This window comes from Hyperolius riggenbachi, chromosome 1, assembly GCF_040937935.1.
Source record: "Hyperolius riggenbachi isolate aHypRig1 chromosome 1, aHypRig1.pri, whole genome shotgun sequence".
Lineage (NCBI taxonomy): Eukaryota > Metazoa > Chordata > Amphibia > Anura > Hyperoliidae > Hyperolius > Hyperolius riggenbachi.
The window spans coordinates 239,767,328-239,794,706 of record NC_090646.1 but is presented as its reverse complement, the minus strand read 5'-3'; the positions used below and the strand labels follow the sequence as shown (position 1 = coordinate 239,794,706).

General features: G+C 45.3%; 1 protein-coding gene across 1 annotated transcript in view; it reads right to left on the bottom strand.

Moving 5' to 3' along the window:
- The window catches only part of LOC137504061 (alcohol dehydrogenase 1-like), a 53,729-nt gene that overhangs the window by 25,820 nt on the left and 530 nt on the right, over positions 1-27,379 (bottom strand). The window contains exons 2-3 of the mRNA XM_068231995.1: positions 6,129-6,230; positions 2,007-2,148 (exon numbers count right to left, since the gene is read on the bottom strand). Of these exons, the coding sequence (XP_068088096.1) occupies positions 2,007-2,148; positions 6,129-6,230 (244 nt within the window). The remainder of the gene's footprint in view (positions 1-2,006; positions 2,149-6,128; positions 6,231-27,379) is intronic.

Genomic DNA, 27,379 nt, shown 5'->3' with positions numbered 1-27,379 from the left:
ACTACAGCAGAGCTCAAACTATCCCAGCAGACCTTTAACACCACTGCTAAAGTCATGTATATTTGGCCCCACCCATGACCACACCCACGGTCTGCTGCATGACCACGCCCATTTTTTGGCGCGCCGCGCATAGCGCGGCGCAGGGGTTTTTTAGGCCCCCTGCAAATTTCTGGCTGCCCCCTTATATGTGCCTGTCTAGAACCGGCCCTGCTTGCGGGTGCGGATACGCTTGGGTAATGTATTTCAATGGGCTGGTGCACACCAGAGCGGGAGGCGTTTTGCAGAAACGCATACTCCCGGGCTGCTGCAGATTTTGGATTGCGGAGGCGTTTCTGCCTCAATGTTAAGTATAGGAAAACCGCAAACCGTTCTGAAAAACGGCACTTCAGAGCGGTTTGCAAGGCGTTTTTTGTTACAGTAGCTGTTCAGTAACAGCTTTACTGTAACAATACATGAAATCTACTACACCAAAAACGCTACACAAAACCGCAAAACGCTAGCTGAAACGCTGCAGAAAAAGAAGAAAAAAGCGTTTCAAAATCTGCTAGCATTTTGCGGATCTGCTAGCGGTTTTTGGTGTGCACCAGGCCTGACAGGATAAAACTGACACCATTTATTGTCCTTTACTGCACACATCTGATAGCTGCAAACATCCAGACAACAGCACTTCTATGCATAAAGCAAACGTGCAAAACAGTCCATCAGCACATCATGAAGCTTGCAAGCTCAGAGCCAAGCCAGAAAGCATGCGAGGAGCAAGACAGGTAAGCAATGCAGGCTATACTTGCGTGAGTGGAGACATGTTGGTGGCAGGCATGGATGTGAATGAAAGCGTGGGTGCGCTTAGGGATGTTCCAGGTTTGCTGCCCTAACAGCAGTTTCGCCCATAGATGCTGGGGGCCTCAGATGGGGCAAGATAGCACGCCTTGGGTCCCTGTGATGGTTGCCGCGTGGGTCCGTCCGCGTGGAGCGCGTCGTTGGCTTCTAGTGTGCGAGAGACGGCGTCCTCCGCCTATTTAGGCGCACCGCCGTCACTCAGTCACGCCCTTTCTTCCGCCGACGTCATCCGGGCCTTCAAACACGCTATGGTGGTTACAAAGTAACCACTCTGCGTGTTTCAGCCTCGGCTCTGTGCGCGCTGTGGCCATCTTGTAGCCAAAATACTAACTACACAGGTTTCCAACCCAATAATGAAAAAAACCCTGCCTGCATTCAATCCATGCCTCCAGCCTGAAAGAAAGATGGAAAAAAAGACGTGATTGGTGCCAGAAAGGGAGAAAACTGGTGAGGGAAACTAACAATCCACCTTTTACTTATCCCTACACCCGGCATTCACATTTATTTAGCAACATATTTAGTTTACAGTCTAAACTCATCATTGAGCAATAAAGCACATTTTTATTAATACTTAGCCTAACCTAATAATCGATTAACCCTGCTTCTTGAACAAAATGGAAGCCGTCCTGGGGATGCCGCCGTTTTCACACCAAGTAGTTAAACACATAATTTGTGTAATAAAATAAATATATAAAAACAATAAGACAGATTTTTTTTTTCTGCAATACACATTTTTTGAGCATTGCAAATTAGGATATATTTCAATCAACATTTATATAAAAACATGGGCCGCGTTTTTTTTTTATTACACAAAAAAAAAAAAAAAAAAAAAACCACCACCAAAGAACAGTGGATGTTTTAGAAAATAAATTATTTACATGTAATGATTACCAATACTAATCCGTAAGCCAATAATCACTAATCTCCATTTTATTATAGTGGATAAAGCTACTATAATTTCTTTTGTACCTGTTGCCAACTAGGTGTTCACAAGCTCTCATTAAAGAAGATGCAGCTTTTCTGTTGCTGCTAAAATGGTTTCAGCCAAACTATTAGTCATTTTGCTGGAAGCCAAGGCAAACTGAACATTGTTCTTTCCTGTGTGACCTGTTGCCTAGGCCTGTGATGCAAGTGATACTGCCCTTTAAAAGCGGCTGTGCTTAGCTTACCTGGTTTAACTGAAGTCACTCCTTCACCAACACTTTCAACTATTCCGGCACCTTCGTGGCCTAGAATGATGGGCATTTTCATTCCTGTGAAGGTTCCTTCTATGACATGATCATCAGACCGACAGATGCCTGTAGTAACCATCTATATAAATGGAAATATGAATTATAAGTAACATTCAGGCAGCGCTGTCCTGCAAAATTACATCATATAACTTACAGAAATGTACATGGTGGGTATATCAATATGGCTAGTGTTAATCCAACTTCAAGATGGCACTCAGATGCTGCATTGCAAACAGGACATTCATCAGATGTCCGTAGAAGTCTAGTAATCTTCCTCCGAAAGATAGAAAAAGCCAACAGAGAACCAAAAAAAAAAAAAAAAAATTTGCCTAGAATGAATGCAGAGTCCCAGAGAATTTCACTCAGAGATAAGGAAGCTTATAATCTGAACCAACAGTGCAAGGAAATAAAAAACAGACAATGTAATGGTAAAGACCAGAAGAAGATGAAGAAGATAAAGAAAGTGAATAAGAAGATGAAGAATAATACTTAAAAAAGTGAACCTAAAGCCTAAAGTGAACCTAAAGGGGGCGATATACAGGCTGGGAACATGAACAATCACTTGCGTTCCCATGCCTGTCGGCAGGTGACGGCCAAACCCGAAGTGTTCGCCGGCGGGTGCAGAGGCATCGGAACGGAGCTGCGAGGGCACCGATCGTCTGCAGGGGGCTGAGGGAAGCCCCAGGTGAGTTCATCTCGTTTTTTTTGGTAGGACTATAGTCTGATGTGTGTATGTGGCCTAAGGGTGCATACACACATCAGACCATAGTCTTTGGAAAATGAAAGATCACAGACCAATTTTACCCTCTTCCATGTAGTATGAGAGCCATACTCTACACAGTCTATTCTATTGAGCTGAACGCACCATCAGATAGAAATCTTTGCAAGATGCTGCACACAAAGATTCTGTACACATTCAAAAGATCGGTATCTGCAAAAGATCTGTTCCTGCAAAAGATCAGTTCCTCCAAAATGCATTCATAGTCTATGATATCTGCAGATCCTCATACACACCTTGTTTAACAGACATTCATCTGCAGATCAGACAATCATCTGCAGATCTGAAAATCCATCCTGGTGGATCTGATCTGCAGATGAAGGTCTGTTAAACAAGGTGTGTATGAGGATCTGCAGATATAGACTATGAGTGCATTTTGCAGGAATGGATCTTTTGCAGGAACAGCTCTTTTGCAGATACTGATCTTTTGAATGTGTACAGAATCTTTGTGTGCAGCATCTTGCAAAGATTTCTATCTGATGGGGAGTTCAGCTCAATAGAACAGACTGTGTAGAGTATGGCTCTCATACTACATGGAATGGGGTAAAATTGGTCTGTAATCTTTCATTTTCCAAAGACTATGGTCTGATGTGTGTATGCACCCTAAGAGCAGAACGGAAAGACTTCTAGCAACAATAAAAGGTGCTTTTTTTTTTTTTTTACCCAAACACCAAAGTAGCATATATGACTGATCAGGATGCTCTCGAACACGGGAGCGCAGCGAGGGCACATGGCCGAGCCATGCATGCCCAGTAGCGCACAACTGGCAGCGGCTGGCCAGATTACAGGGAGGCATAGCGCAAGAACAGATAGGACGACGAGGGAGCCCATGGTCCTCATGGGGCTGGAGGAAGCCCCAGGTAAGTATAAATAAAGCCAGTTACAAGATCTCAGTTACACTTTAAGCTCATCATACATTTCATCAAGTCATCAGGAGCCTCAGGGTGGCAGCATAGAGCATGCAGCTCCATGGAGGAAGAGGGCACCAGATGCAGTGTGAACTTGATAAATAAAATAAGTGCTCCCTGCGCTTACTCTGCACAAGGTGGGGGGGGGGGGGGGAGAGAACAGCTGGCCACTATGGAGAATAGAATGTTTGCCAAAGTTGGGGGCACCACAGTCATTTTGATGGGGGCCTGGGCCGCTGATGCTATGCCCCTGTATGTCACCTGCAATAATATCTATCATCTGTTTATCATTCTGATGTATGTAGTCTCCTTTCTACACCTGCACTTGATGTATGCAGTTAGGGCTCATTCACACTGCAGGCGTTTTCGGACTTTTTTCACCCACATGCGATTTTTAAAATCGCCCCCCAAATGCTTGTGCAATGTAGGTCTATAAGAAGGTTCATATCAGCGTGGGTCGTTCGCGGTGCGGACCATTTTTGGGGGCGATTCCACCTCAATGAAAGGTATAGGAAAAACCGCTCACAAAATTGCTTTGTGCAGTGATTGCATTAGAGATTTTAAGAATAAATACATTGTATTTATTATTTTCTGGATCAAAAAGTCCACTTCCCACTTTGCATCAGGGAGTAAAAAAACGCAATCACTCTGAAAAAGTGCTTTACAAAAACCGCAGCGCCCACCTAAGCGACGGGAGGAGATAAAAAAAACCCTCAAAAATCACCAAACGAACATTAAAGCAAAGGGAACGCAAGGCGAATGAGGCCTTAGTGCCAGCTCATTTTTTTTTTTAATTTTTTTTATTACAATCCAAAATAGGCTGGTCTAAACAAAGGATGTAATTATGCACTAAAACTGCAGCCAGTTGACAGTTTAACTGCACAGTTAGGCCTCATTCACACTGGAGCGTTTTACTAGCAATTTCAGTTTGTCTGTAAATTACGCTATGGCAATGCAAATTGTTAACGATTTTCTGAAATCGCAAATATGATGCATGCAGCAGTTTTGGAGGGGATTGCATTGCAATGTTAAAAAAACCCAAAACACAATTGCGCCAAAACTGATCTTGTTATAGGCCCAGTGCACACCAAAACCGCTAGCAGATCCTCAAAACGCTAGCGGTTTTTGAAGCAGATTTCAGAGCGATTCTAGGCATGTTTAGAGACGGTTTCTAAACATGCCTAGCGTTTTTGGGAGAGTTGTTGTGTAGCAGATTTCATATATTGTTACAGTAAAGCCGTTACTGAACAGCTTCTGTAACAAAAACTCCTGCAAAACAGCTCTGAATGATCTAGCGTTTTCCAGAGCGGTTTGAGTTTTTCCTATACTTTACATTGAGGCAGAAACGCTTCTGCAAACCGCAAACGTACAGCAGGAGGCACGTTTGCAGCCGGGCAAAAACCTCAAACCGCTGGTGTGCTCCATCCCATTGAGATACATTAGCCAAGCGTTTTCACAGGCGGATGCGGTTGTTGGATCGCTGCTAAAACCGCTTGGTGTGCACTGGGCCTAAAAGCAGACTGTCTCCAGTCAGAACATGGAGAGTCAAAATCAGGGAATGTAATAATAAGAATCTGCAAAAAAAGCAATATGGCATCCCCCATGATGCAGACTGAGCTATGGCCAGCATGTGGAGCTGGCATTAGTAAAACAATGCCGAACATGGAAGAAATGAGACAAGGGGAAGTTCATTTCATGTTTCCTTTTACTTTTATCAACATTTTTAAAGCACTTGCTGGCAGGAAGAGTGCTGGCTTTCGTTAATTATGGCTGGAGTGCCTAAACAGCTTTAGTTCTCCAAATAAGAAGAAACGTTTTCATTTGAGTAAAGAAATGGAGGACTGTTCTCTAAATGGTTTGCATAAAGCCTGGTAAACTTTACATGCACTGCCTGTGCATGTAATCATGTAAATGTTACTGGTGAATAAGGAATATACATCTACGAGAGATGCACCAAATTTGATAAATTGTTTCTTTGCTAACTAGCTGTTTAAAACCCTAAGGTCTGTTTCACACTGCATATTGGTGATAGCGGTACGGTCTGGGAACCGCACTGCCAAAAACAGGCTTTCGGGGATTACCAATTTAATACGCGGTAATCCCTGTCCAGCAGCAGGCCATGCAGGACGTGAGGCTCTCTAGTGCTCATTTCCTTTGGCTGAATCGATGACGTGCGCAGAAGTGTATTGCTAAAATACGCTTCCGTGTATGTGTGACGCCTAAAACTTTCTGCAGTCATAAAAAAAAAAAAAAAATAAGGCTTGCCAAAAGGCTTCCATGACTTCCGGTCTGCCGCACGTTGATGCAGGTCCCCGCAGCAGTCGCACGGTAACGTAGGCATATGCTCATGTTAGATTAGGGACTGTATCTAACCTTTATGCGGACTTCATGAGCCTTTGGTGGAGCAACTTCAATTTCTTCAATGGTCATAGGATTTTTTGGTTCCCACAGCACTGCAGCCTTGCATTTAATAACCTGTAAAATGTGAACATGATTGTTAGTGTCAAATGCAGCAGCAACCACATGGTATATTTCCAGCATGTAGGTAGGCAAGAAAAAAAAATCCATGAAATATCCTGTGTAGCCATCATTTTAATACCCATTACAAGGGAGGGATAGTCCTGTATTATGGTCGCGGGTATAGGTAGAGGGGAGGGGGGGGGGGGGGTATGGTTAGACTTTGGGAGATCTACGCAGCTCTGGGCCACCCTGTGGTCACAATGGCTGCCCCCTTAGGGCTAATTCACACTACAAGAGGGGTACAGTGGGCTAGCAGTTTGTTGACCGTTTTAGGTTTACTGTTCATTTTTAAAACTTTTCTCAGCCTGTGGCATGCTGAGACAGTGTGCGGCAATTGTCTTCTCCTAGTAGAATGTAGAGTTTTCTCTCATCCTCTTGTATGTAAGGGGTTGGTGCACACCTTGGGCTCTATTCATAAAACTTTACCGCAAGTTTTCAGCTCAAAACAGCTGACTTTTCCAACCATTTAGCAAAGTGGGCATTCATAAAGGCTGTTTCCGCATGAAAATCTGACATTCCCAAGCAGTGCGGGAAATTACCGCCTTGTGCGGAGATTATCACAACACGTCACTGAAGGTTAATTCATAAAGATTAGAGCAGGCAAATGACTGTTTAGATAAGGCGATAAGCCACTGGTAACACAGTCAAGATAACAGCAAGTGAATGAGAAAGACCTCCCAGGCAGCTGCAGTGAAAGGAGAGCAGACAAGGCATTCCGGAATATCAAGGCTGTGATTTTTTAACCCCTTGGGTACCTGTTTTCAGATAAATTTCACATCAGAAAGCCTGCATGTGTAACATTTCTGGAACTTCTTCTAAGCTGCAGCAATTAAATAGATTGTTTAGGAAGACTAATAGACAGATTCAGTGCAGATTCAGGAGGAGAGGCAGAAAATGCACATGTAAAGGGATGCTGGGGCTGCCTCCTTATACCAACGCTGTCTCTGCAGGAGAAAATGTATCAACTCAGCCAGCAAATGTAACAACTCAGCAGCACCGCCAGTTTAGTGCGGAATTCCCCGACCTATTATCGCAAGTGTAAACATTTATATGAATTAGCACACAAAAGTGTAAAATACAGATGCAGTGTTTTCCCTCCAAGATTTTTTTTACCGCAAATGTTTTATGAATAGAGCCCCAAGAGTGCTTCTGAGCGCTTTTAAAATTGCTAGAGTTTTCGAAAAGCAATTGGCTAATGCGTTTGTATGGGCATGTTCACATCAAAGCAATGTGATTTTTTTCCTAAACGCAAATGCGGGTCCTGCAGCACTTTGGAGGAGATTATGCCTCAATGTAAGGTATTGGAAAAGTGGAAAATGACTCTACAAAATGCTAAACAGGGCGATTCTTTTCAAAGCGTTTTTTGCCCAAAGCTGTTCACTTCCAGATCAAAGTTTGCAAGAACTACAAAATCACTACAACCAAACACCCCAAAAGGCATACATAGAAAAGCGCTAGGCTAGGCACATGCCCAGAATCACTACTGCAAATCGCTATAAAGAGTGCTAAACATGTGAGATTACCTCAAGCGATTTTTTGAAAAGGTGAGTGTTGTGGCCACACATGGGACCTAATTAGAAAGTGATTGCAGGCTCTATTTAAATGTATACCACCCAGTCAATACATACCTCTGGAGCAGCGGGGAGTTGCAGAACACATGAATGAGCACAGGGCGTGGGGGGAAGACCTGACCTGACGATGGAGCGGTCACACTTTAGTCCAAGGTGATGTTTTTTTTTCATTTTATCAATAATTTTTGGAATAAGTCCACATGCTGGATGCAGGTTTTTTACTATGCTGAGGCAGATTATCTAGTTAGGATTTGGAGATTGATATAATCCTTTAACCATTGTGGGACATTTGCTCATAATCTTATATCAGCATACAAGGTATGTATATTCAATATTGTATTTACAAAATTCTGCTCCAACTCCACAGATTTTTAGTTTTTAATAGTGATGTATGCGAGTAGCTCAACTGCATAGACGAAATGCTCACCACGAATAGCTATGGGTAGCCTGGCCCTGCACTACTTCCGGGTCGCAATATTCCACAGTAGTACGCATTCCCTGGCCCAGACGCCTTTCATTAGTAAGCATGCCCTGGTCCGGCGGTGCGCGTCCTTGATTGCGTGTCTGTGGCTGAGCACGCTTTGAGCATAAAAGTGTAACATCCCAAAGCATGCCTGGCCACAGGCGCGCAATCAAGGACACACACCACCCAGCCAGGGCATGCATACTAATGAACATGTCTGGGCCAGGGCAGGAGTACTATTGTGGGACATTGCGACCCGGAAGTAGTAATTACTTTTTTGGGGGGGTGGGGGGGGGGGGTAACTATAGGGTAGGGGTGAAAGCGAAATAAGGATGTGTAGGTATGCATTTTTCTTTGTGTGTGTGCGCACGCGCATTTTTACTTTTTGGCCACAAGATGGCACTACACTTAATTTTTGAGTACTGTAAACCATACACAGAAGTACTGATTACTTTCGGTTCTGTGATAAAAAGCCTGCATCTCGCTGGTGCAGGCTCTCATCCATCACAGGCACTGTGATCAGGTTTGGGAAAAAGCTGTTCCCATTCAGTAATCACGGAATGGCGGGAAACAAACGGTTCCGCAATCAGGAACAATGAGGTTAACAAAAGCGTATGCATATTTACACCCCTGGCAGTGGCGTATCAATAGGGGGTGCAGAGGTTGCAACCGCACCAGGGCACTTGGGCTAGAGGGGCCCCAAGTAGCCCTCCTTCAACCGCAGTGTTAGCTTTTTATTCATCCTGTGCTGGTACTTTTATAGATGCATTGAATAGTAGTAAGCATTAAACTGTTCCCCATCCCCTTCTTGTACCACTGATGCTGTGGTTGTTTGTCAGGTTTTGGTGCGCCATAGCCATCAGTGATTCTCGGATACCCCTGATCACGGATTCGAGTAAATCCGGCCACGGCACTATCGAAATCCGGATACGCCGTGATCGTGATCTGGATTTGAAACGGACTTTCAAATTAGAAATTTTTTTTTTTTGAAAATCAATTTAAAGTTAAACACTTTGGTTCGCTAGGGCGTATGCTGGGGGCCTCTGATTGGCCCAGTGATGTCATTTCCCCCAGTAATGGATTAGACGTCGTGATCACGGCGAAATCCGCTTAACAATGGCCGAATCCGTGACTGAAACCCATAATCGCAGAACGATCACTGATGTCAATCATGATGTCGGGTAGTGAAAAAATGCTTGTGAATCATGGCTATGCTGTGATCATGAGGTTGTGATGAGCACCACTAATTGTTATGTATAGAGTGCTTGTCGGGGTGGTGGGGAAGTGTCAATGCAAAACTTACATGTAGAGGAGAGAAAGACCCAAAGAAGGCCAGCACTCAGTGGGCTGATGCACGGTACCCTGGTTCTAAAGATTACCTCGGTGCTCACAGTAAGAAGATTCACCTTGCAATAGTAGAAGCTGAATGCTTTAGATTTAATCCAACAGGTCCATCACGAACATTACAGGCATCAATGGGTAGTGATCGAAAGTCTGACAGCCGCTTCACTGGCTTTTACCCGCTTCCTCAGAGGGATCAAGAATCTGGACACCAATAAGGGTTCACCCACCAAACCACACTGTCCCCCCACCCCTTCCCCACATCCTAGAGAGTTTCAGCTGACCCACCATCACCTTTTCAGAGCTGCACCAATGTCACTATCATCGGACCATGAAAAAAAAAAAAAATACGGGATTGGCGGGCTGGATGGGCACATCACAAAATTGTTTGACCTTTCAAACTGCCATCTCTAGGTAATATTTTAATTAGTTAAAGTGAACCTGAACAGAGTAAAATTATTTAAACACATGATGTACCTGCAAATGACTATTACATACTTACCTCACCATCAGTTCCTCTCTGAAGCTTAGCAGTTTCTTCTTACTATTCCTTCTAGTTCTGACGAGATTTTGTTAGAAATGATATATCAGTTACAACTGAAAGCACAACTGCTGTTCAAGGAAATGTCCATGTTTCCCAATGGCTCACGGGGGCGATATTACAGTTTGACTATGTGCTAACCAGGAAGCTGTTATGGGGTAATGGCCAGTTCCAAAATAAAAGAAAAAAAAAAAAAAAAGACTCCACACAGAATGATGCTTCAAAATTTTAATAAGAAAACATCCGGGTGGGTAGTAAGGGTGCTGTCCTTTCGACTTCTGGAAAATACATTACCGTAAGTAATTTTTGTCTTTCCCAGAACGTCTCAGGACAGCAACCCTGAGATGATATACAAGAACAAACTAGGGAGGGGGGGGGCGGGGGGACTACAGCTTGCAACACTTTCCTGCCAAAACATAAATCAGAATTTGACAATACATCCAGTTTATAATGTTTGACAAATGTATTGTGATTCGACCAGGTGGCTGCCTTACATATTTGCTCAATAGTAGCTCCTGCCCTCTCTGCCCATGAGGTAGAGACTGCTCTAGTCGAGTGTGCCTTGATTGTAGATACAAGCTGCTTCCCCTGATGAAAGTAGGATAAAGTAATTGCCTGTTTAATCCATCTGGCAATTGTTGGCCTAGAAGCTTGTTTGCCTCTGAATTTACCCGCAAACAGTACCAGTAAAGCATTAGATTTTCTCCATGATTTGGACCGCTGAAGATATTCGATCACACATCTTCTAACATCTAAACAATGTAATTTACCCTCTTTCTAAATGGATGGGTTGTTACAGAAAGATGGTAGAAAAATCTCCTGGGACCTGTGGAACTTGGAGGATACCTTCGGAAGAAAGGATACGTCTAGCCGTAGTGTAATCCTGTCGTCACTGATAACACAATAAGGTTCATTTATTGAAAGAGCCTGAAGTTCTATTCTTCTGGCAGTTATTGCCAGCAAAAAGGCAGTCTTTAGTGTCAACAGCTTATCAGATATATTAGAAATAGGCTCAAAAGGTGGTTCACATAGGGCTTGCAAAACCGTGTTTAAGTCCCATGATGGAATCTTTGACTGGACAATTGGTCGAAGTCACTTTGTTGCTCTAAAAAAAATCTGATCACATACTCTTCTGCTAATCTCTCTAGGTAAACACTTAAAGCAGATACCTGTACCTTTAAAGTGCTGATGCTAAGACCTTTCTGAAAACCGCATTGTAAAAATTCCAGTACAGAATTTGAGTGTGCTGTATTCATATCATTCTTCAAACACCAGGCAGCATATGTTTTCCATGCCTTATGATATATCTGGCGTGTAACCTTTTTCCTGCTCTGAATTAGAGTCTGATAATTTATTAGAGAAACCTTTGCCCTTTAATATTTTCCACTCAGGCTCCATGCAGAAAGCCGAAGAAGACTCAGCATGGGATGAAACGCTGGGCCCTGGCTCAGTAGATCTTGACGAGATGGAAGGATCAGATGGTCTGTAGCTAAACGCTGTAGTAGAGCAAACCAAGGTCTCTTGGGCCAGAAAGGAACAATCAGAATGATTTGTGCTTGATCTCGACATATCTTGTTCAACACCTTTGCAATGAGATGTAGGGGAGGAAAGGCATACATCCTGTGATGACTCCAGCTGATTGAGAATGCATCCACTTCCCATGGATTGTCCTGTGGGCACAGGGAACAAAACAGAGGGAACTTTGCATTGATTCGTCTCACAAATAGATCTACCTGCGGGGCCCCCCAGAGATTCGATATTTTCTGAAATATTTGATCTTCAGACTCCATTCGTCCTGAGAGAGGTTCTGTCTGCTTAAAGTGAACCTCCAGACTAAAAATCGACTCAGCAGCACTGAAAAGGCCTGGTGTTTCTTTAAAGAGGAACTGTAACGTGAAAACGTCCCCTGGGGGGTACTCACCTCGGGTGGGGGAAGCCTCAGGATCCTAATGAGGTTTCCCACGCCGTCCTACATCCCTCGGGGGTCTCGCTGCAGCCCTCCGGACAGCGGTGACGTCATTATTTACCTTCCCGGCTCCAGCGCAGGCGCTCTGACGGCTGTCGGCTCTGAAGTAGGCGGAAATACCCGATCGCCGTCGGGTCCGCTCTACTGCGCAGGCGCAAGTCTCCGGCGCCTGCGCAGTAGAGCGGACCCGACGGAGATCGGGTATTTCCGTCTACTTCGGAGCCGACAGCAGCCACAGCGCCCCCGCTGGAGCCTGCAAAGGTAAATATTGAAATTACAGTCGGGTCTGTCGCCGGCTGTTCGGAGGGCTGCAGCGAGACCCCCGTGGGACAGAGGACGGCGTGGGAAGCCTCATTAGGATCCCGAGGCTTCCCCCACCCGAGGTGAGTACCCCCCAGGGGCGTTTTTTAATGTTACAGAGTCTCTAACAGTTTCACAGCATCAGAACTTTGTTTCTCTTATACAAGCCTCATTTTTAGCTGCACAGAAGAAAACTGCCCGGGCGGTTTTCCCCTTATACTGTGCAAAGCATGATGGGATTTCTGATGTTGTTCTCATTCTGCTGTTTTGGTGCAATTTTTTTTTTTTTTTTTAAATTTTGAATTTGACATTTGAAGTCTAATATGTGCAGCTGGGAGGGGTTATCAGGACACAGGACAGTTGGAACTGTGTCTCATGCTCCCTGTCACCTCCTTTCAACCAAAAAGATGGCTGCCCCCATGACAAAGATGGCAGCCCCCATGAATCACAAACCTTTTCCTGTTCTTTTAAAACAGGGTGGGTAAAAGATTATATTACCTATCTATTCTAATTAACATAACTAATGTAACTTAATAACAGTATGTTTGTTTAGGCTGAAGTTCCCCTTTAAATAATCTGCCAGATAGTTCAGAGTCCCTTTCAGATGTACCGCTTTTAGGGAAAGCAGATTCCTTTCTGCCCAATGAAGAATCTTTGGGGCCTGGGACCTTAAAACACTGCTCCTGGTGCCCCCCTGGCGGTTCAGGTAGGCCACTACTGTACTGTTGTCCGTACGAATAGTCACATGGGATTGGTGAACCTGAGTCTGGAATGACTGAAGAGCTTCCCATACAGTTTGCAACTCCCTGCTGTTTGAAGATCGTCTGTGAAGATGAGCAGACCACTGACCTTGTGCAAGAAGAGTATTCAAATGTGCTCCCCAACCCCAGGAGCTTGCATCTGTTATTACAGTCTGGGTTGGAAAGTCCCACAGATTTCCTCTGGAGAGGTGATTTGCCTCCAGCCACCAGAGAAGAGCAGGGCCGGCCCGCTCATGAGGCGGGGTGAAACTTTTGCCTCAGGCGGCAAATTTCCAGGGGCGGCACCCGCCCGTGGGTGCGGGGAGCCGGCCCGCCGATCTGGAGGGGTAGCTGGCAGGACGGGGGTATTGGGCCAGCGGCGGGGAGGGGGGTCGGACCCCCCCCCCTCCCTTGCCTGGGTCCCCCGTCCTCCGCTCCCCTCCAGCCTAAATAGACGCAGCCGTATGTGTAAGAGGCATGGGCGGGGAGACACTCACCTCCTCCTCGCTCCAGCGTGCGCTCCACTGACATGACTTCCTGCAACGCTGCAGGAAGTGATGTCAGTGGAGCGCATGCTGGGAAGAGGTGAGTGTCCTCCCCGCCCGTGCCTCTTACACATACGGCTGCTTCTATTTAGGCTGGAGGGGAGCAGAGGACGGGGGACCCAGGCGAGGGAGGGGGGGTCCGACCCCCCCCCCCCCCTCCCCGCCGCTGGCCCAATACTCCCGTCCTGCCGGCTACCCCTCCAGCTCGGCGGCCCCCCAGAGCGCCCCCCCGAGGGGGAGGAGGGGCGGCGGTGGCAATTTTTTAAAAAATTTGCCTCAGGCGGCAAAAAGTCTAGGGCCAGCCCTGGAGAAGAGTGTTTGACACTCCAGGGAATCTGAAACTTCTTGTCTAGGGAAGACAGATGTTTGTCCCATTTGGACAAAATCCAGCTTTGAAGTACTCTCGAATGAAGTGGACCCCACTGCACTGCAGGGAACGACACAGTCAATAATCCCAGCAATGCCATAGCCTTTCTTAGAGAAATGATCTTCATGCTCTGAAAAAAAACAGAATTCAGTAAAACAGTAGATTTTCTGGGAGGCAAAGCAAGTCTTTTATTGGCAGTACAGATTTCAAAGCCAAGAAACTCCATATTTTGTTGTGGTTGTAAGGAAGATTTCTCCCAATTAATCACCCACCCAAGGGACTGCAGAAACTTAAGTGTAAACTCCGTTTGGAGTCTTACTGAATGGACAGAAGGACCCCAAATAAGTAAGTCATCCAGGTAGGCCATAATCTGGATAGAGTCTAATCTCAGAACCGCTAAAACTTCTGCCATGACTTTGGTAAACAGCCATGGGGCTGAAGATAAACCAAAGGGGAGAGCACTAAACTGAAAATGTCTTACCTCTCCATGTAGAAGATCTGCGAACCTCAGGAACTGCTGTGATTCTAGGTGAATCGGCAGATGCAATTATGCGTCTTTGAGATCTAGCGAGGTTAACACACAGCCTTCTTGTAGCAGATTTAACACTGAGCGAATGTTGTCCATTCGGAATTTCCTGTAACGGACTGCTTTGTTCAATCTTTTCAGATTCGGGATAAGCCTGTAGTTCCCTTGAGGTTTTTTTATGAGTAAAACTGGAGAGTAAAATCCTAGACCTTCCTGGCATCTTGGGACTTGTCTGACTCTTTTTTTCCAGTAGAGAGTTTACTTCGTTTAGTAGTGCCTGTGCCTGATCTGGAGTGCTTGGAGAGGGATTCACAAAGAACTGTGTCGGTGGGCGCCTGATAAACTCTATCTTGTATCCCTGTAGGATTATGTTCAATAGCCAATTGTTCTGGAATGTCTCCTGCCATTTCTCGAAGAAGTGAGCTAGTCTGCTGCCCACCGGGATCCTGGCGTCATTGCTTTGATGGAGGGTTTGTATTAGTGTAAGAAGGATTTCCTCTTGGTCGCTGTGCTTTGATACCCACCTTCTCTTTTGGGTATTCTTATTCTCTGTTTCTTGTTTTCCTGACGGACGAAAGGAACGATTGAAACGAAAACTCCTCCGCTTAACTGGAAAATTTCTCTTTCTATCTGCAGATCTATCCAAAGTTTCTTCAAGCTTTGTTCCAAATAAGAGTCTGCCTTCACATGGAATACCACATAGCTTAGATTTGGAAGAGGTATCTCCCTGCCAGGTCTTTACCCATACTCCTCTTCTAGCAGAATTTACTAGAGCTGTTCTAGCAGTTAGACGTACCGAGTCATCTGCAGCATCGGCCAGATAATTAGTAGCATGTAGAATTTTGGGAAAGGCATTCAATATTTCTTCTCTAGGTACCCGACGCTATCTGTGATTGTACTTTCATTAGCCATAACTTTAGGGACCTAGCCACAGCAGTAGATGTTCCAGAAGGCTTGAAGTTTAACAAAGCCGCCTTCCATGCCCTTCTCAAGAGGTTATCCATTTTCTTGTCAATTGGATCTTTCAAGCAACCGAAATCCTCAAATTGCAGATCCGCCCTCCTGGACACCTTAGATAGAGAAGGGTCCAGTTTAGGTGAGGTTCCTTAAAACTTCTGATCCTCTCAACTATATGAGTATCTTTTGGCCAAAGATTTCGGCCAGAAGGCTCTCTTCTCAGGATTGTCCCATTCCCTCTTAATGATGTCCTTAAAGGGAAGGTTCAGGGAGGGTGGGTAAAAAATGAAAATCAATTTCCACTTACCTGGCGCTTCCTCCAGCCCGTGGCAGGCAGGAGGTGCCCTCGCCGCCGCTCCGCAGGCTCCCGGTGGTCTCCGGTGGCCGACCCGACCTGGCCAGGCCGGCTGCCAGGTCGGGCTCTTCTGTGCTCCAAGGCCCGGAACTTCTGCGTCCCACGCCGGCGCGCTGACGTCATCGGACGTCCTCCGGGCTCTACTGCGCAGGCGCAGAACTACAGGAATAAATGACACCTGAGGTTCAGATAAGGTTTCATACATTTGGTCTAGGGGTGTTAATGTTTACTTTTCTGTCGTAATCCCCATTGCCTTGTGCATGGCTTCTAACAGTTCCTTCATAAAGTCAGTGGAGAAGGCAAATTTATGACTTTTACTCTGCCTTATCCGTTTCAGAAGGTATTTCATCAAAAGAGGAAATTTCCAATTTTCCCTCAGATTTTTCTGACTCTTCTGAGACAACAACATGTAATTTCCTCTTCTTACTAGGAGGACTACCCTCAGGAGCCGGATCCGGCTGCTTAACCTCCCTGGCGGTATGATAAATGCGGCTGCGCGGCCGCGGGAGGGTTTTTTTCAAAAAAATTTTTTTAGCATGTAGCTAGCCTAGCGCTAGCTACATGCTTCCCCCCCCCTCCCTGCGGCGTCCCCCCGTACCTACCGATAGCCGCCGGCGCCGCTTGCCCATAAGGAAATCCCGTTCTGAACGGGATTTCCTTGAGGGCTTCCCCCGTCGCCATGGCAACGAACGGAGTGACGTCACAGGGAATCCCGATCCACCCCATAGAGCAGCCTGGCCACGATTGGCCAGGCTGCGCAAGGGGTATGCGGGGGGGGCCTGTTTCCGCGGCGGGTAGTGGCGCATCGGCCGCGGCGATCAGACCAAACACGCAGCTAGCAAAGTGCTAGCTGTGTGTTTGAAAAAAAAAAAAATTATGTAAATCAGCCCAGCAGGGCCTGAGCGACACCCTCCGGCGGCTTACCCAGTGTCACACACGGGGTTACCGCCAAGGAGGTTAATAGCAATGGAGCCCGAGGGACCGGGTATAACTGCCATATCTGACCTCACCGGAGAAGTAGCTGAGCTTTTCATAGTTTCAACTGCTGAGGAGATTTCGGCTCTAATATAACCTTTCAAATCTTTAAACATTGAGGGAGATTCTTCTCTGACAACTTTATCTGTACAAGACTGACATAACAGTTTAGACTAAGAAGATGACAAATGACCCTTGCAAACTGCACATTTTTTAGAAGGCTTGTGAGTTGATTTAACTTCAGAGCCTCTAGATTTATCACTGTCAGTCTTATCAGTTTTGCTAGGAAGATCTGTCTTATCAGCCTTAGACTCTGCTTTTCCATCCATCTTTCGAGTTTTAGGCTAAAAAATAAACACAAAGACAAAAATCCCAATCAGCCTGATAACCCTCTAACATAAGCCAATATGAATCACAGAACCACAACTGATGCATACCAGAGATGGTACGGAGCTTGACTCCACAGAGCCCTGGGAGGAAGATCCAGCGGCAGCCTCCATAGTCACAAACACCGCTGAGTGACTAAGTAAAGTTTAAATAGTTTCCACAGTTTTTTACTGGCCCGCCCACAGTATAATTATTGGCTCTACCAGAAAACAGCCTACCAGTTTTGTGCTCCTCCTGTTATCCTGGTGGTCACGCCAGCTTCCACCTCAGCTGCACAGCGAAATCCGTGCTGAACGCCTCTCTGGAGCACATGCCGGGCCAGGAAACTTCCTGCTTCCGGCTTCTGGTCACGTGGGTGCTGATCACGTGATCCGCGGACGGGACTTCCGGACTCCGCCGATCTTCCGCTCACGCATCTTTGGGGAAGGCTACAGCGTGCAGAGTGATCCCGCACTAGGACAACTAGCCTGCGCAGACCATGGGGATCACACCAGCCGTGGCTCCTGCAACTCGCATGGGTGGCCAGCCATATCCCACACCTAGCATCCTGCTGGACAGGATAACAACTGATCGGGTAAGCGGAAACTGTGTGATATATACCTGACTAATCCCTATCTAATCTTTTATGCAAATTCTTATCTAGCTTCCTGTCCAGTGGGTCCTGGAGGGAGACAAGTCTCAGGGTTGCTGTCCTGAGACGTTCTGGGAAAAGTAATCGATGAGTGGACTACATGGGAGGTAAGTATGGTGTGTGTGTGTGTGTGTGTGTTTATTTTGACTTTTTCAGTTTGTTTGCTTTAAGAGCATGATTACAGTTGTATTTAGCAAGGAGCAGAACACACTTATATGGTTAGGACTTGTCAGTACGTGTAGTATGAGCATCTAATTGAAGATAGTGCCAAGATGATACCAACAGAGAGGCAGTGGAACAGTGAAATATGTTATACAGGCATTGGACACATGGAGACAGAAATACTTGATGGGCAATAATGACCATTTCAGCTGTGGGGTTTCCCTTAAAGATAAGGAAAATAAAGAAATAGACAATTATACTTTAGTTAGGAATTGGTATGAACTTATTTGTTTCATTAGATGGCTAGGGTTAGGATAAATCATCGCTACCTTATCACAGCCGATAATCGAGTGTGTGTACAGAGGCTGTCGATCGATCCTGCTTGGGCATCAGGGGTCATTAAGATCCAGGACAGAGTGCAATTTTATTTTTGCCACTGCCACCCACAGGAATCCACAACACAGCAACAGAATGCATTGCTAGCCTGAAGCATTGGTCCCCTGAATCGCCCCCTGAGGGACCGTTTCCGGATCTCAGACAGGCGGCAATTATCGAAAGTGTGTACTTAGCTTAACCACTTAAGGACCACGTGTCACAGGAGCCCTAGTGGTCAGACCGCAAATTGCCTTCCAATCGGTTTCAGCACACAGACCATGCAAGCTTTGGTCGCGATGTTTGCGCAGAAACAGACAGAAATTTGGGCAGCAGCCGACCAGAAGGGAGCCTGTGAGGTACAGTTATTACAACTTTACACACTATTTCAGGGTATAACTGCCACCACCTCTGTTTTCTGAGACAGAGGAACTCACTAACTGGTTATTTCTCGACCTGCAAATAAAAAACGGTTAACACACACTATTCTGTCCGGCTAATAACAACAATAGTAGCGTCTCTTCAGAAGTCTGAGTTCAGTTCCTGTGTATGCTGAATAATAGGGTAGCGGGACAGTGAATGACTTTGGGTAAAGTCTTTATTCACGGCAATATAAATAATTAATATATACAGAAAATTATTAAAATCAACAATTGAGACATGAGATAACAGTATGGAAATAAAGGGGAGAAAAAAAATACTTAGTTCCGGGAAAGATGTCCTTTTGTGGGAAAACTTGTAAAGTTCTTGGTTTCAATCAAAGTTCAGATTTCAGACCAGGTGGATGCCAGCATATCCTCAAGCTGGCACATATGAAATCAGGATGAGGTTTCAGGGTGGAGGACACTGAGTTTGTCCCTCTGCCATTCTTATGCCCCTGATCCAGTAGAAGGGAGTGAGGGCGGGAGCCACACACCCCCTTAGAATATGAGATGAGTCCTCCCCTTGTCCTGGGGACCAGAAATCATATCTAACCATATATGGGCTCTATCTCACAGAACCGTACAGGTCAGGGCAGATTTACTAACATTTTCAGGTCTGTCTCGATTTACCCAGCAGCCTGATACCAAACATGAGGGGTGGGACCCCTGTGGTATCATCAGGGCACTTTCAAACTGCCTAACTGGCAGTCTTTACCTCAGAATGTTCTGAAACTTCTTCAGAACCAGCGCCAGATAGGGCCAAGCATGCTCTGTTTGGAGGGTCTGCCAGCCTGGCAACACAGAAAATATGACACATATAGCAGTTTATGGAATAGGAGATACCTCTGGGATTTATATCAGGTCATTCCCAGGCAAAGGCTCTTTGAAGTTTGGGGGCAGCCAGCTACGTGTCAGCTCCCCTGCTGGGAGGGAGCCAGAGGGTCTGACTTTTCCCCCCAACTAGATTGCTTCTGCCATCCTGCTTATCAACTATACCTGATGGATGGGCCATCAGCACAGCTTGAAGCCAGGGACACTCCGGAGCAGGCTAGTGCCCTTTTGGTGGAAGGAGGGAAAGAGAAAAAAAAAAAAAAAAACCCAGTTCTGATTCCTGTAATGGCTGCACAAATTTAGCCAGAAAGCGATCAGAAATTGGACTGCACGGATCCTTCCAATTCGCCCACGTTTCTCACGGCTGTTCCGTGACACCACAGTCTTTTCGCCCCTTAAAGGGACGGTTCAGGGACAATAAAAAAAATAAAAATAAAAATCCAAATCCACTTACCTGGGGCTTCCTCCGGGATCGGTTGAAAAGGGCGCCCGAGCTGCCTGTATGAAAAGGGCGCCGCCATAGACATCAATGTTATTTCTGGAAATATGGGCTACAAGGTGTAGAAAAGGGCGCCCGAGTTTTGATATAGGCTACAAGTGGGCTCCCCTTTGTAGCCCATATTTTTTTCGGCTACAGTAAGGTGCCCCTCTGTAGCCCATATTATTGACTTTTTTTTGTAGCCGAAGTTTTTATATGGGCTACAAGCACTGTAAGCCGAATTATTTCATTCCCCCACTATCCATGGCGGCCTGGAGGGGAAATAGTAATTAACACATCCCGGAGTTTTTTTGTAGCCGAAGTTTTTATATGGGCTACACCAGGCGCCTTGTTTTTTTTTGTAGCCGAAGTTTTTATATGGGCTACACCAAGCGTCTTTTTTGTAGCCGAAGTTGGTATATATATATGGGCTCCACCAGGCGCCCTTTTCATGTAGACCCGCTTCCTCCAGCCCGTGGCAGGCAGGAGGTGCCCTCGGCGCCGCTCCGCAGGCTCCCGGTGGTCTCCGGTGGCCGACCTGGCCGCCGGCCAGGTCGGGCTTCTTCTGCGTTTCACGCCGGCGCGCTGACGTCGGACGTCTTCCGGGCTGTACTGCGCAGGCTCAGTAGTTCTGAGCCTGCGCAGTACAGCCCGGAGGAAGTCCGATGACGTCAGCGCGCTGGCGTGAAACACATAATGGAGCGCAGAAGAAGCCTGACCTGGCCGCCGGCCTGGCCAGGTCGGCCACCGGAGACCACTGGGAGCCTGCGGAGTGGCGCCGAGGGCACCTCCTGCCTGTCACGGGCTGGAGGAAGCCCCAGGTAAGTGGATTTGGATTTTTTTTTTTTTATTGTCCCTGAACCTTCCCTTTAAAGAGAAACTCCAACCTAGAATTGAACTTTATCCCAATCAGTAGCTGATACCCCCTTTTACATGAGAAATATAATGATTTTCACAAACAGACCATCAGGGGGTGCTGTGTGACTGATTTTGTGCTGAAACCCCTCCCACAAGAAGCTCTGAGTACCGCGGTACTCTGGGCAAACTGCCACAATGTAACAATGTTCACAGACAGGGAATAGCTGCTTACAGCTGTCTCTAACAGCCAAAACAGCTAACAGCAGCTACATAACCTACCCACAGTAAAAAGGTCACCATGTAATAAATGTCAGAATGCAAATCAGGGAGAGGAAAGATTTAACAATGAGCAAACACTGACTAAATCATTTATACATAATTATGGTAAAAAAATGAAGCACTTTTTTTTACTACATTATTTTCACTGGAGTTCTTCTTTAAGGACCAGAGCCTTTTTTTCCCATTCAGACCACTGCAGATTTAACGGTTTATTGCTCGGTCATACAACCTACTATCTAAATGAATTTTACCTCCTTTTCTTGTCACTAATACAGCTTTCTTTTGGTGCTATTGGATTGTTGCTGCAAGTTTTAGTTTTTATTATATTCCTCAAAAAAAAGACATGAATTTTGTCAAAAAAATGATTTTGTTTACTTTCTGTGATAAAATTTGTCAAATAAAAGTAAAAAATGTCTGTATACATTTTTGTCCAAATTTATTGTGCTACATGTTTTTGATTAAAAAAAAAAAAAAAAAAAACCCATTCAGTGTATATTTATTGGTTTGGGTAAAAGTTATAGGGCTCGTTTCCACTATCCACTTGTGTCCAACACATGCGGATTCGCACATGTAATGCAAGTGGATGGGCCTGTTTCCACTGTAGCGTTGTTGAGGTGCATTTTTTTCAGCGGTGAAAAAACGCACAAAAGAGCCGCAGAATTCGCCTGCGAGTGGAATGCATGCGAATTTCATGCAATGTATTTAATAGGGAAATCGCATGCGGTTTCCCTATGCGTTTTTTTGCCGCGAATTCGCATGCAAATTCGCGTAGGTACCAATGTAAATTCACACAGGCAGTGAAATGGTTAAAATCACATATACCCTCACCTATGCGAATTCGCGGCAAAAAAAACGCATGGGGAATCGCATCCGCATGCGATTTCATCAGCGGTGGAATCCAGGCGATTCCGCACCGCAATAGTGGAAACGAGCCCATAGCGTTTACAAACTATGGTGCCAAAAGTGAATTTTCCCATTTTGAAGCATGTCTGACTTTTCTGAGAACCTGTCAGGTTTCATGAGGTGCTAAAATTCCAGGATAGTATAAATACCCCCCAAATGACCCCATTTTGGAAAGAAGACATCCCAAAGTATTCACTGAGAGGCATGGCGAGTTCATAGATTTTATTTTTTGTCACAAGTTAGCGGAAAATGACACGGAAACCAAAAAAAAAAAAAAGTTTCCATCTGCTAACGTGTGACAAAAAAAAAAAAAAAAAAAAAAAAAGGAAATCTGCCACAGACTTACCATGCCCCTTTCTGAATATCTTGAAGGGTCATTTGTGGGGTGTGTTTACTGTCCTGGCATTTTGGGGGTGCTAAATTGTAAGCACCCCTGTAAAGCCTAAAGGTGCTCATTGGACTTTGGGCCCCTTAGCACAGTTAGGCTGCAAAAAAGTTCAACACATGTGGTATTGCCGCACTCAGGAGAAGTAGTATAATGTGTTTTGGAGTGTGTTTTTACACTTACCCATGCTAGGTGGGAGAAATATCTCTGTAAATGACAATGTTTTGATTTTTATTTTTTTTTCTTCACACAATTGTCCATTAAGAGATTTCTCCCACCCAGCATGGGTATGTGTAAAAATACACCCCAAAACACAATATACTACTTCTCCTGAGCACAGCGATACCACGTGTGGCACTTTTTTTGCACCCTAACTGCGCTAAGGGGCCCAAAGTCCAATGAGTACCTTTAGGATTTCACAGGTCATTTTGAGACATTTGGGTTCAAGACTACTCCTCACGGTTTAGGGCCCTTAAAATGCCAGGGGAGTATAGGAACACCACAAGTGACCCCATTTTAGAAAGAAGGTACCCCAAGGTATTCTGTTAGGAGTATGGTGAGTTCATAGAATTTTTGTTTGTCACAAGTTAGCGGTCCCTAGACTAAAGGAGGGCTGCTTTCTGACTTGTGTGAGAGACCAGCGGGACATGAGTCCTATTACAGGCAAGTAGCCTCTGTGTGATGTGGGACTGCGATACAGATAAGCTCTCTACTCCACCTCAGGCTATTCTCATTTTCTCTCCACTCCTCTCTCTGGGCTAGTGCTGCACGTCAAAAATCACAATAGCAATTGCTAGTAATTAGTGAGTGCGATTTTCAGAGTGATTTCTGAATGAATCGCTCAAAAAAAAAAAATGCTACATGCAGTATACTTGTGATTTTGAAAAAAAATCACAACGCTGCTGTGGGAACACCCTCATAGGGTAACATTAGCCCAGCGCTTTTCAAATCACTGTCGATTTGAAAAGCGCTCAGAAGCCCTCTTGGTGTGCACCAGCCCTCCCTCATTCACCTTTGTTTCCCTCTTCCCCTAGTGCTGGGTGTCTGTGTCTTCTTGTCAGAAAAAAGCTAAATAAAAGTGCAATCCTGGTGAGGCAAATTATTATTATTTAGTATTTGTATAGCGCTGCCATCTTTCGCAGTTGCATATATCCCTGCATCATATGGGTATCGCTTGCGCTATGTGACACTATGTGGCATATTCCACTGAATTGTCCAAACTTAAGGTGCATACACACATCAGACTATAGTCTTTGGAAAATGAAAGATCACAGACCAATCTTACACCCTTCATGTAGTATGAGAGCCATCCTCTACACAGTCTTTTCTATGGAGCTGAACTCCACATCATAAAAAAAAATCTTTGCAAGACGCTGCACACACAGGTGCTGTACAGACACAAAAGATCAGTATCTGCAAAAGATCTGTTCCTACCAAAAATCCATTCCTGCAAATTGCAATGATAGTCTATGAGATCTGCAGATCATCATACACACATGATTTAACTGACATTCATCTGCAGATCAGATCCACCAGGATGGATTTTCAGATCTGCGGATGATTGCTTGATCTGCAGATGAATGTCAGTTAAATCATGTGTGTATGATGATCTGCAGATCTCATAGACTATCATTGCAATTTGCAGGAATGGATTTTTGGCAGGAACAGATCTTTTGCAGATACTGATCTTGTGTCTGAACAGCGTCTGTGTGTGCAGCATCTTGCAAAGATTTTTTTCTAATGGGAAGTTCAGCTCCATAGAAAAGACTGTGTAGAGTATGGCTCTCATACTACATGAAGGGTGGTAAGATTGGTCTGTGATCTTTCATTTTCCAAAGACTATAGTCTGATGTGTGTATGAGCCTTAAAGAGAAACTCCGACCAAGAATTGAACTTTATCCCAATCAGTAGCTGATACCCCCTTTTACATGACAAATCTATTGCATTTCACAAACAGACCATCAGGGGGCGCTGTATGACTGATTTTGTGATGAAACCCCTCCCACAAGAAACTCTGGTACCGCGGTACTCTGGGCAAACTGCCACAATGTAACAATGTTCACAGACAGGAATTAGCTGTTTACAGCTGTCTAACAGACAAAACAGCTAGAAGCAGCTACATAACCTGCCCACAGTAAAAATGTCACCATGTAATAAATGTCAGAATGTAAATCGGGGAGAGGAAAGATTTTACAATGAGCAAACACTGACTAAATCATTTATACATAATTATTGTAAAAATGAAGCACTTTTTTTTTATTACATTATTTTCACTGGAGTTCCTCTTTAAGAGTGCATACACACATCAGACTATAGTCTTTGGAAAATGAAAGATCACAGACCATTCAACCACCCTTCATGTAGTATGAGAGCCATACTCTACACAGTCTTTTCTGTGGAGCTGAACTCCACATCAGAAAAAAATCTTTGCAAGATGCTGCACACACAGATGCTGTACAGACCCAAAAGATCAGTATCTGCAAAAGATCTGTTCCTGCCAAAAATCCATTCCTGCAAATTGCAATGATAGTCTATGAGATCTGCAGATCATCATACACACATGATTTAACGGACATTCATCTGCAGATCAAGCAATCATCTGCAGATCTGAAAATCCATCCTGGTGGATTTGATCTGCAGATGAATGTCCGTTAAATCATGTGTGTATGAGGATCTGCAGATCTCATAGACTATCATTGCAATTTGCAGGAATGGATTTTTGGCAGGAACAGATCTTTTGCAGATACTGATCTTTTGGGTCTGTACAGCATCTGTGTGTGCAGCATCTTGCAAAGATTTTTTTCTGATCTGATGGGTTGCAGTGACAGGTGGTGATTGATGGGCGATCAGTGGGTGATTAGATGGCAGAACAGATGTAAACAATGCACTTTGGAGGTGATCTGAGGGAAGGTCTGCGGGCGATCTGATGGTGTGGGAGGGTGATCAGATGTCCGTAAGAGGCAGGTTAGGGTCTGATCTGATAGGTGGCAGTGACAGGTGGTGATTGACAGGTGATTACAGGGGAGGATAGATGTATACAGTACACGGGGGGGGGGGGGGGGGGGTCTGGGGAGGATCCGAGGGTGTGGAGGGGGGGGGGTATCAGGAGCCCCCAGGGAGCAGTTTAGGGACTAATTTAAAAAATAGCGCTGACAGATAGTGACAGGGAGTGATTGATGGGTGATTAGGGGGGTGATTGGGTGTAAACAGGGGTCTGAGGGGTGGGCAGGGGGGGGTCTGAGGGGTGCTGTGGGCGATCAGAGGGGGGGGGGGGGCAGATCAGTGTGCTTGGGTGCTTACCTGCGTGACTGCAGCCTGCCCTGGTGGTCCCTCGATCACTGGGACCACCAGGGCAGGAGGCAGCCTGTATAATACGCTTTGTATACAGTACAAAGCGTATTATACACTTTGTAGCGGCGATCAGGCATCTAGTAACCCGCCGGCGCTTCCGAACGGCCGGCGGGTTACTGCGCAGGGGGGGGGGAAGCCTGTCGCCGGCGGCTGATCGCGTCACAAATGGCGCGATCGCCGTATAACCACGCCCGCCGCCGCCGATGGGCGCATTGCTGTGGGCGGTCGGTAAGTGGTTAAAGAGAAACCGTAACCAAGAACTGAACTTCATCCCAATCAGTAGCTGATGGTCTCTTTTACATGAGAAATCTATTCCTTTTCACAAACTGATCATCGGGGCTCTGTATGGCTGACATTGCTGTGAAACCTCTCCCACAGTGTGATGTCAGGACCATGGTCCTGGCAGTTTCCTGTCTGTGAACCTTGTATTGTGGGAAATAGCGGTTTACAGCTGTTTCCAACAGCCAAAAAGCAAGCAGCAGCTCCTTCCACTGACATCACCTGCCAGCAGTAAAAATGTCACCATGTGATAAATGTCAGAATGTAAATCAGGGAAAGGAAAGATTTTACAATAGGCAAACACTGACTGTCATTTATACATAATTCTTCTAAAAATGAAGGTTGTTTTTTTTTTTTTTAATTTATTACATTTTCGCCAGAGTTCCTCTTTAAGGCCCCTTTTCCAAGAACAGTGGATAGGCAGTGAAAAGCCTCTCAAACTGCTTGCTGAGCACACATCCATGGAAAAGAGGCCTTAAGGTGCGTACACACGCACTACTATAAGAAACAACGGGTCCGTCAGACCCTCCCACTGGGCGGGCGTTCCAGCGATAGTAGAGCGTGTATACAGTCTGTCGGTAGACTGATAACACTGTTTCTGAATGATCCCCTGAGCTAAACAGTGTCAACACTAAAAATAAAGCAGATTTATTAAAAATTAAGTGTGTGATTTAAAGCTTAGACTTAAAAGTTGCCATCAATTGTGAGTTGTTTTTTTTTGCAATTTAACTTTATTAAAATTATTTGTTTCAGTGTGTGTTGAATATAGTCACTATGGCCTGGTGCACACCAAAAACCGCAAGCAGATCTGCAAAACGCTAGCGTTTTTAGCTGCGTTTTTCTTATTTTGAATCGTTTTACGGTTTTGTGCTGCGGTTTTTGGTACAGCAGATTACAGATTGTTACAGTAAAGCTGTTGCTGAACAGCTTCTGTAACAAAAACGCCTGGCAAACCGCTCTGATGTAGCATTTTTCAGAGCGGTTTGCGTTTTTCCTATACTTTACAATGAGGCAGAAACGCCTCCGCAATCCAAAATCTACAGCAGCCCAGGAGTATGCGTTTCTGCAAAACGCCTCCCGCTCTGGTGTGCACCACCCCATTGAAATACATTACCCTAG